The sequence below is a fragment of the Papaver somniferum genome, chromosome 1 (genome assembly GCF_003573695.1).
Source record: "Papaver somniferum cultivar HN1 chromosome 1, ASM357369v1, whole genome shotgun sequence".
Lineage (NCBI taxonomy): Eukaryota > Viridiplantae > Streptophyta > Magnoliopsida > Ranunculales > Papaveraceae > Papaver > Papaver somniferum.
In genome coordinates this window covers 212,878,554-212,889,073 of record NC_039358.1, presented here as the reverse complement: position 1 = coordinate 212,889,073, position 10,520 = coordinate 212,878,554, and the positions used below count along the sequence as shown (strand labels likewise).

At 37.3% G+C, this 10,520-nt stretch overlaps 2 protein-coding genes across 2 annotated transcripts; one reads left to right on the top strand and one right to left on the bottom strand.

Annotated features, from left to right (window-relative positions):
* The first annotated feature begins 529 nt into the window (after positions 1–529).
* Positions 530–2,460, top strand: LOC113315271 (protein WHAT'S THIS FACTOR 1 homolog). The gene has a single exon (XM_026563576.1). It carries the CDS (start codon positions 658–660, stop codon positions 2,116–2,118), a length of 1,461 nt encoding a protein of 486 aa, XP_026419361.1. The 5' UTR covers positions 530–657; the 3' UTR covers positions 2,119–2,460.
* A 219-nt stretch (positions 2,461–2,679) lies between these two features.
* LOC113315263 (probable WRKY transcription factor 2) lies at positions 2,680–7,405 on the bottom strand. The gene is made up of 5 exons (XM_026563570.1): positions 6,533–7,405; positions 5,355–5,537; positions 4,122–5,005; positions 3,869–4,027; positions 2,680–3,575 (listed from the first exon to the last, which is right to left on the bottom strand). The coding sequence occupies exons 1-5, from the start codon at positions 6,962–6,964 to the stop codon at positions 2,882–2,884; spliced, it is 2,352 nt and encodes a 783-aa protein (XP_026419355.1). The 5' UTR covers positions 6,965–7,405; the 3' UTR covers positions 2,680–2,881.
* Between the last annotated feature and the right edge of the window lie 3,115 nt (positions 7,406–10,520).

Genomic DNA, 10,520 nt, shown 5'->3' with positions numbered 1-10,520 from the left:
CCACCAGCAACACCAAGGGATTACTTCAATGTTCAGACAATGAAGTTTCCGTCAAAATTTAGGTTACTCTTGTGGATAGTCACTGAAGAAGGTGTAACAACATTCACACTCCGAATTTATCACCACCACACCAACAACAAACATCGGGCTAGCTTTATCTGTTGTGTTCTACACCAACTGTGGACCAAAATACCAAAGTAAACAACCAACATGGTGATGAAATTATGCAAGTGACGAGGATCAAAACAGGAATCCAGACTTACATAAATGTCGATGCAGTTAAGAGGATTAAGAATGAACGAACAAGTCGGTCGTTAATGCTTATAATTGGGAATTTGGTTACACAAATATTTTTTTACCCAATTATAAAGACCAACAATGCCACATTCATGAAATATGCAAACCTTGAGTGCTCACATATATAAATAAATTCCTCTTTTCAATAAATAAATAAATAAAAGTTTAAAGAAAATAAAGAGGTTATTGATAAAATTATTTTCCTTAAAAACAATAAAATAATGATAATGATAAAAAACAAGAAGAAAGTGCCTTAAACCTTTTGCTAGCGGGTACCAGCATAAATTCAGAAAAGAGGATAATCCATCTCATTTACACCAGAGGAAGAGAGGAATGCAATAAACAAGCCCTAGCAAAACCATGGCATCATTATCTTTTCCTCCAAAGCCCCATCTTCATCCATTCCTCCAATCTTCTTCTTCTTCACTCTCCCAGTTACCTCCATCTCTTAAACCCTTCATTCCCAAACCCCAGAAGGCCCCTAAAAAAACTCTCTCAATCTCAATTTCTTGTACTGCTCCTACTACAACCAAATCAAAAATCATAAAAAACCCATCTTTAGACAAACAAGTAACAAAACAAAACAAAATCAGATTCGTTCAGAAACTCAAAACCCTAATCTTATCAAAACCCCAACACTACATTCAACTCCAAATCTTGTCAAAATGCCGTTCATACTTAGCAGTACCCAAACCAAGATCACTCCTTTCCATGATTCATAGGTACCCAACAATTTTCCAAACATTTACAATCCCATCTTCATCAACACATCAAGACCTTGTTTGTATTCGTCTCACTCCAAAAGCAAAAGCCTTAGCTTTACAAGAATTATCCTTAAAATCTGAAATTTCTACCTCTTTAGCTATCAAATTACAGAAACTACTTATGTTATCATCTCACCATAGATTGTTATTGTCTAAGCTTGTTCATCTTGGTCCAGACCTTGGGCTTCCACCTAATTTTCGGTCTCGGCTGTGTAATAGTTATCCGGATCGATTCAAGACTGTGGATACGTCGTATGGTCGTGCACTTGAGCTTGTTTCATGGGATCCTGAGCTTGCAATTCCGATGCCATTGCGGAATCAGAATTCCCCGGAGTTGATTGTTGAAAGGCCGCTGAAGTTTAAGCATTTAAAATTGAGGAAAGGGTTGAATTTGAAGAGGAAACATCGAGATTTTCTGATAAAGTTTGGTGAATTACCAGAGGTTTCGCCGTATAATGAAGTAGTGGGAGAGATTGGGAATGGGTTGAAGCCGCATTGGATTGAAGCAGAGAAGAGGAGCTGTGCGCTGGTGAGGGAGGTTTTAGGAATGACAGTAGAGAAGAGAACGTTGGTTGATCATTTGACTCATTTTAGGAAGGAATTTGGTTTGTCGAATAAGATGAGGGGAATGTTAATAAGACATCCAGAGTTGTTTTATGTGAGTATAAAGGGGCAGAGAGATTCTGTGTTTTTGGTAGAAAGTTATGATGATGAAGGGAAGATAATAGAGAAGGATGAATTGTTGGGGTTTAGAGATAAGCTAATTGAGTTAGTAAGAGAAGGGAAGAAAATGAGGAGAGAAAGAAGGAAGAAAGCTTGTGGTGTTGATTATCTTGAAGATGATGACGATGTTGAAAATGGTGAAGATGTTGCAGAAGAAGAAGAATTTGATGACGATAATGAGGATGGGTTTGAGGATTTGTTTGTGGAAGATGAATGGGAAGATTATGGTGTTGAAGAGAATGATGTACTTGGGTTTGATAGTGGTGTTGAAGGGAAGTTTTGGACAAGTGAAGCTGCATCTGCTAAGGGTGAGAGTAGAATTGAAATGTGGTAATCGATACTGACATACTGTGTTGCGCTTCTCTGGAGCCTGAATGAGACTTCTGCAACTTCTTTGGCTAGACAAAAGGGTGTTACCTATACTACCACTGCAACTAGCTTCGGGTAGATGCAAGGGGATATGATACTGTCACTGCTTAGGCTACAGGCAAGGGCATATCAATACTGCCTCCGCTTGGCTAAACGAGAGGACTGTCACTGCTGCTGCTTTGGCTAGACGCGAGGGCATTCCAATACTGTAACTGCCACCCTTTGGCTAGACACAAGGGTGTATGTTGTTGTTAAATGTATCTGTAACTTTTCTCCAAAACAAGAAATACAGACATATTTCTAGATATGATTATTTGCTGACTACCAAACTTATTGCAGTACAAAAATGAGATACTTTAAGATCTACTATGGGTTTCATACCTTTATTAATCATTGCGAATTGGCAGAAGTAGCAAGGTGATGTAGCCTCTCCAACTGAGCAAAAACAAAAATGCAAGTAACACAAAAGTGCAGAGTTCTGTGAACTTGTAAAAACAAAAGAAGATTTCTAAAGGAATAAAAGAAATTACTAACTGATGTTTTTTCTATTTTTCTCTATTTAGATTGAAAAAAACAACCTGTTTTTGTTTCTTTAAAATGATAATCACAAGAACTAGAAAAGAACTGTCAAACTCCTGAACAAAAAAAATTGATCTATTAAAATCCATCCATGCAAGGAGGACTCTGAATTTGGAGGAAAGGGGAAAAAAAAGATTGCAGACAACTATTTACAATGGAAAACCTCCGATATATGGTTGACACATAACTGAAGTCGGTGTATTTGCAAGATGGTTCAGAGAGTCGAAACCAGAATCATCCTTCTCTTGTTTCGGCCTCAGAAACCTAATATTTGTATCTTCTTCCTTAGGCCGCTGAACCCCAAGAAACGGTTGGACTGGAGTGACAGGCTTTCCATGATTATTAAAATCAAAACTGGTATATTCTAGGTTTGCAGATAAAGCTAAATTTATTGGATAGGAAATAGGAAAATCTGGAGCAACCTGGGGAAGAGAAGCTGGATAATGAACTCCATTGACGTTAGAGTTCATACCAAAAGATCCACAGGGAATTCCAGTCTGAAATGGTGGAAGCTTCATGTCATAGCACGCAGAAGGCCCAAACTTCATGTCACTAGCAAAACCTCCCAGATGGCTCGGTTTGAAAAATTCATTGCCGAGATTGGGTTTCCTTTCAAACCGAGGCACAAGATCTTGATATTGTGGTTCGGACTTCGGAATGCTGGTGTTTCTTGAAGCATTGCCTGCAGACCCATTTGCGCTCACATGACTGCTATTCCTGGCCACTGGAACTTCATGGGTGTGTTTACCTTCGTACGTTGTAATTACGTACTTCAAATCATGGGCAGCTCTTTCTACATGCTTTCTTACAGAGCATCCAGCACTTGTGCATTTGTAGTAACTCCTGCAGTAGATTGGTGAAAATGATAAGAGATGATGCAGCTGGAGGGACAAACATTTGATTACATGAACAAGAAGAAACGCTACTACATCTCTCAAAACCTAAAATAAACCCAATCAAAATGACATATTTTTCATAGAAAACAACAATCTTTTGGCCTTTTATATCAACTGAGAAACCTTTAGAGACATGAAAAATACAATTGTTTCTCATGAAGAAGAAAGAGTGTAACCTGTTAGAGCAGCAGATGCAACTGACAGATACACAGAGTACAAAATAATTTACTTATAAGGTACCTGGGGTTCGGGTTTCCTTTAACCACTTTTTGCCCATATTTGCGCCACCTATAACCATCATCAAGTATATCTACTTCACACTCTGTCTGGACGACAACTCTTGGTTCACGAACAGCTCTGGATGTCATATTTGATTCAATATAACAGTTCTCTTTCTTCCTGTAATAAGCAAATTAACAGTGTAAATGAGCAGCAAAACTTAATGCCAATATGCAAGTGGCATATGGAAAAGACAAAAGAAAGCAAAGCTCACCGTCTTTTCGACTCTGATTCACCATCATCAGCATCATCACCAAGTGATATGCTTCCCTGTGTTGTCCTATCTTCCTCCTCGTCATGGCTTGCAAGTGTTGATGAGAGCTCTGGAGTACCTACAGATTCAAGAATGCCTAAATGCTTCCCTTGAGCAGGTGATAAGTGATCATCGAGCTCAGTGACAACAGATGCAGATGACGACCTTTCTACACCATCAGTCCTCCAATCTGAACCTGCAATGTTATCCCTAGACCCGTAAGGGTGAGAGCTTCTCCACGAAGATCCACCCTCGGCTTCGGCATAAGAACCCTCTACCTCACCAATCTCGTGCAATTCATTAGATGAATATGCCGATCCAAGCCCTGCTCGACGATTTGGTTGAGGTTGTGGATGATTATGGGCACCTTTGTAAATTATTTCGGTTATCTGGCCATCCCGGGAACATTCAACCTTTTTCTTCACCTGACAACTTGGTTGAGTGCATTTATAATAGCTTCTAGGGTGGACACTTCCTTTGACATGTTTCTGTCCATACTTTCTCCAATTGTACCCATCTTCATTTGGCTTCCCTATCCCTGAGGTGGAATATGTTCCTTTCTGGTCCACTTCCTGACACGGTTTTGATTCCATATCCTCTCCAATCACCTGTTCTTGAGGCTGAGGTGCGCGATCAGTAGCAACAGCTGATTGTGATGTTTCTAGAGCAAGCCCCTTGGTTCCCATCATCACATTGTTTGGAACATCCATATCAGAAAGAGAGTTGGAGGTAAAGTTCCTTAACATAGTTTGTTTCAGAAATCCATCTTGTGAATCATATCCCATTTGTGGTTGAACTGGAGGGTAAAGTTGATGGTTGCCATCACCCATAACCACATCCTGAACCTGCTCGTAGAAGTGAGAAAGCACTTGTTAAGGTATACATGCCACATTGACTATTTTTTTACTCTCATTTATTAAATTATAGCCTGGATTTCAACCATGTGCCAAGAAACCATAAACTGATATTTATATGGAAAATTAAATTTGACGCAGATAGAAGGATAAAGAAGTAATGGTGATTTGAATAGTTACAAGATTATCATCTTCTACAGAAAATTATGTATGTTTTCTTTAAGATCTAGACAAGATTGTAATACCGAAAATTATCTGTAATTTCTGCAAATATATTACAGTTAGGGAGAAACTTAAAAACTCAAGGGAATTGAATAAAAGAAAAAAACATTTTAATTACCTGGTTTTCTACACTAGAAAATCCTTGAAATTGAGCGGGAATCATGTGGGGTTTGAACATAAATGAAGAATCAACATCATCTTCCTGGTCCCCTTCTGTTTTACAAGCTGCTGAGATAGGCACTGAGCTCTCATTGCTCTGAGAAGGCAATGGATAAGTTCCAGTAGTTGGAGATGGTAATGCCTGAGACAGAAATGGTAAACTCTTTCATGAATTCAAAAAAATTAGATGACTGTGCTTTGAAGTTTCAAGTAAAATTTGCTTTTTCTTTTTTGTTTATGCCATTCAAAACTTGCTACAAACTGTCAGAAAGAAGTAGGAAAAGCTCGGCTAAAAGATGACAACTATCATTGGCGGGCTGCCTACATTTTCACACATTGAACTGAAATACCAGGAGTTTTTCCTGGTTTCGAAAATGTGAAACTACATACAGACTACATAGAATTAACTCTTCTAAATGTACGTTTTTTTTGCTTTTAAAGCACACAATTGAAAAGTTTGATAATGGTGTGAACTCTTCCTCGAGTCCTACTACTCAATCAGATTATCCCACCCAGGTAGGCTTACAACAGAACGGATAACATCGGAAACAATACTAGATGGTAAAAATCATAATTGATATCTTATTGTTCATAGACAGCATTATATGCATTAAGATACAGAACGAATAACAACAACACTGACAGAACTCAAAAGACATGATCCTTCATATGAAAATCAAACAAGTCGCAAATTATAATCGTCCTTGACTTTGCTTTTAGTACAATTTCCACCTGTAATAGTTAAGTGACACATCTATTCAACAACAACTTCACCATCTCCCCCTACCCATGTCAAGGGGTAACCGCAACTGGAAATGTAGTTACCAGTATCATCTCAAGCAGTTAACAAAATCACAATGATTCATTAAAAAATTTACAAATGAAACGAAAAGGAAAACCCCTCTCAGACCAAAATCACAAAGAACATGTCAAATCACAGAGCTATGATTTGAGAAAACAAACCCCACATTACAAACACAAATGTTATGACAAATCTATTAGCCAAGTATTCAATATCCAATTGTACAGTAAATCAAATACAAAGTTGAGCATTCAATATGAAATTGAGAACAATCAAGACATACACAATTCAATAAATTGAAATTCCAAATGTGATACAATAGAAAAACGAATTACCTGAGAATTTGAGAGCATAACAGGTGAATCTAACAAAGATGTAGGGCTAAGACCAGCTGGAATTGTAATATAAGGAGATGGTGAAGATAATGGACTGATTGATCGAAACCGAGCTGTATTAATCTTTGGTGCATTAAACCCACATCTTGCTGCCCTTCTCTCAGCAATACTAGTTTTACTACCACCACCATCGTTAACCCTAGCTGCGGCATTTGAATCACCACCACCAATACTAGTTTCACCATTTTTGTTCGGATCAGAATTTTGAGTCCCATTCATCATAAGTTGGGAAAATGATGATTCTGATGAAAACCCAGGAATCAAACCACCGCATTTAGATGTGGGGGTGGTTGTTATTAAGCTTCTTAAACTCTCATCACCACCACCACCACTACCATTTCTGTTACTATTAACCACCACTTCTTCCGCCATTAAACTCTCAACAAAACAAACAATAATATATTTCCAAAATCTTTTGATTCTAAAAATACCTACATTACACTAAACCAATAATAATTGATAACTAGGGTTTGATTTCAAACGAATTTTAAGAGATTATCCAGCTCAAAAAATCACGAAAACAAATTTGTAAAAAAAAAAAGGCTCAAAATCCCAACAACCTCTTTTCAATTTCCCAAACAAAACAGAGAAACGGAGAAGAGAGAGAAAGAATTGAAAAAAAAGAATGGACGAATCAAGTCTTTCTCTCTTGTTTGAGAATTGAAACCGACGATGGAAAGAGAAGCTCCTCTTCTTTTTTACAGAGAAGAAGAAGAGAAGAGAGGCGAGGGGAGGAGAGAGGGAAAACAGAGAATTTCAGATATGTTTGACGAATTTCTCCATTCCTTTGACCGATTTTATTATCAGCTGCTCTCTCCAAAAAAACGTCTTTTTTCTCTCTCTCTGTTTCAATCAATAATTTATTCACAAGAAAACAAACTGACATTTAGCGCGCTAATATACACCCGTTTGTGGGTCCCACATATTTCAAGTGGCTTTCCATATATACCCCTATCATTTGCAATACTGACCATCGACAAATTAGACCGAATGACCTTAATTTAGACTGTGAATATCATTGACCACTAAGCATTATATTTTAAAATTAGTCAGCGGATGTGTCTATCAGAAAATTAGAAACACTTCTTCAGAGATGTATTAAAAATATTCTAGGTCCGTCGAGGAAATTCAAAAATTCAGTAGTTACTTACGATTGTTCCGATAAGAATTTTGCACCGGTTGTTGTAGGAGTTCAAAATTGGGGTCCTCAATTTGTCCAAAAAAAAGAAATTCACCCAATTTGTTTCATGTTTCCCGTTATATTAAAAAACGGTGGGTCCCACACCTAGGGAAAGAAAGCGTGTAAAATAGCGTGTTACGTTTTGTTTGAATTCTGTTATGCCATTTATGATTTATATGTGTATAATTAATGAGAGGAGGAATAATTGGAATTTACTAAAAATGGGAGAGTCTAGTTAGGGAATAAGTTCCCGACGTGTTTGCCTCGCCGGAAAAAATGAGAAATCGGTTATCGATAGATTTGTTTAAATCCATGTATGTAACAAAAAGAGTACCACGTATTTAAAAGCTCGCGTTTAGCTCACGATTAGTTATAAGATAAACTAACTTGGTGTTAACCTTTACCACTAGTGAAAGCCACCTAGGATTTACGGTTGCATGAATCTAGTTTTAAGTTAATTGGAGTTTCGTTCGGATCATTTTTGTTAGATTTGAACTAAATTTAGGTTTCTTATGGCAATATGTGTGGCATGATCATAGATTTGTTTTCTGTATACCACCAGAAAGGGTCGGAAATTGCGTGTTAAATTCCACACACATATCGAAATGGAAATATATCAATTGGCATGCCACCTGGTTGATCATATGGGTCTTTTCCCAAAAAATGGATTTGTGGACATGGTTATTTTCACGGTCTCTCATAATATTTTTTATACGGTGATATGTAATCATATTAGTACATTTCTAGATATTATATTTCATTGTCTGGCAATTTTATTATTGATCATTAATTTTTAATAACTAGCTTTCAAAATGATAAGTAGTAGTATTATACGTTTCAGATTTTTTTCATTTTTAAAATCGAGAACAATAACATCAAGTGAACCGCGTGCATAGGATTGATAACGCATAGTTGGTAATTTGTCTTCGGTTACTCTAGTCGCAATAAATTCGTTGACATATTAGTCAATATTGTTAGACCGAACCTGTATTGAATTGATCTGCATTGATCATATTAGATTTCTCATTAATTTTTTTTCCAAAATAAAGAAATATCTTTTATTACATTGATAGCTTCCAGTTGGCAAAAGTAAAAAACACTTAAGCTCGGCAAACACCTTTGCCTTTGATGGTTAAAAATCTCGACCGTTATGTGCTCAAAAATGTCTTAGATTGTTCGGTATGGGGTATTGTGGTAACCTAAAATCGGTGAAAGGATAAAAGCGGATTCTAGGGTTTCTAAGAGTGAATTTCAGGAGGTTGACACGAACGGTCCTCAGCTAAACCAAGATAAATGGTCTACAAGGGATGCTTCAGTCGTATGAGAGATTAGGGTTTGTATTATGGAATGAAGTAGAGAACAAGATAAAGACCAGCAAATTATAAGTTCAGAAGAAGAATTGTTCTGAGAGTAGTTGAGAGAGCTGTGTTTAACTTGGCGATTAGATGACCTATTTATAGCCTAATTATCTAATCTCAGGTAGGAGAAAACATGGATTACTTGTCGTGCGTAGTGCTCTTCGCGTATTTTCAGAAACAACTAAGGATAACCTAGGCTGAGTTTATCCTCTTTTGCAGAAGTATACAAGACACAATTGAAGCAAAGTCGATTTTGATTCACCCGAATCATTTCATGAACATTATAGCCACGGTTTGCAAAAGATTGCATTCCTTATTATATAAATATATTAGTTCATGAACAAACCGATTTTAGAACATAACCTACTTAAGTATGCAAACGGGTACGCATACCTAAGAAGCCGGACTGAGTTTGGTTACGCCAATACGCGTACGGATACGCATACCATTTTGCACTTCCAAACTCCAGCATAAATTCACGGAACTTGAGTTCATCCTCAAACAACTATCTCATAGATTTTGAGTTCATCCTTTGCAACGCTTTTACTTTCTTTTGCAGTGAGAAATAGGTTGGGTTTATTCTCACACGTGTCTTAGTCCTATAGACAATACCGTACTTGATATCCCCCTTTTCGTGTGTGACTGAGTCGGTCTTTTGTGATAATATGTTAACAGGGTGGGATATTCTTTATAGCCGACATTAGACGTAAAGGTATATTTTTTGATTTGTGAGCATGACTAGGATGAGTCACGTGAAAGAGCTTGAACTCCCAGAGAAACCGTATGCAGAACTTAATAAGAGATGAGGCTGAACTTTATCTCTGCATGGCATGTCACATGTGAAGGCCGAATTCTTGCTGGTGGGTCCATATTGAAAAAGCGGGGGTCTAACAACCACACCCAATATTTCGCTTAGCAATTTGTATGGACAAACTCCAATATACTTTTAAGAGAATCAACCAGACAGTCAGACTCAATCTTAATGAAAGTATATCAAAGATTTATATCTCACTTTCTCGATTCAATACTTACTCAAGCAAATAGAAATCTGTGAGTCTAATTAAATACAAGATAAATCACTTGAACGGTACCAAAGACCAATGTTCAAGGATCAATCAATAACCAAAGGTTGGATTTCCCAATTGATCGATTCAACGCACAACCTGTGATATTTCAATTATATAACCAAATATAATGCGAAAAAAAATAACACAGACACCAGAAGTTTTGTTAACGAGGAAACCGCAAATGCAGAAAAACCCCGGGACCTAGTCCAAATTGAACACACACTATATTAAGCCGCTACAGACACTAGCCTACTACAAACTAACTTCGGTCTGGACTGTAGTTGAACCCCAATCAATCTCATACTGATCCAAGGTACAATTGC

Bases quoted from the DNA above. Each gene is read 5' to 3' on its own strand.
- LOC113315271 (XM_026563576.1), top strand. From the start codon at position 658: ATGGCATCATTATCTTTTCCTCCAAAGCCCCATCTTCATCCATTCCTC.
- LOC113315263 (XM_026563570.1), bottom strand. From the start codon at position 6,964: ATGGCGGAAGAAGTGGTGGTTAATAGTAACAGAAATGGTAGTGGTGGT. The intron at 5,538-6,532 runs GTAATTCGTTTT...TTTCTGTCTCAG, and splicing joins TTATGCTCTCAAATTCTCAG to GCATTACCATCTCCAACTAC. The intron at 5,006-5,354 runs GTAATTAAAATG...TTCTACGAGCAG, and splicing joins TTTCTAGTGTAGAAAACCAG to GTTCAGGATGTGGTTATGGG.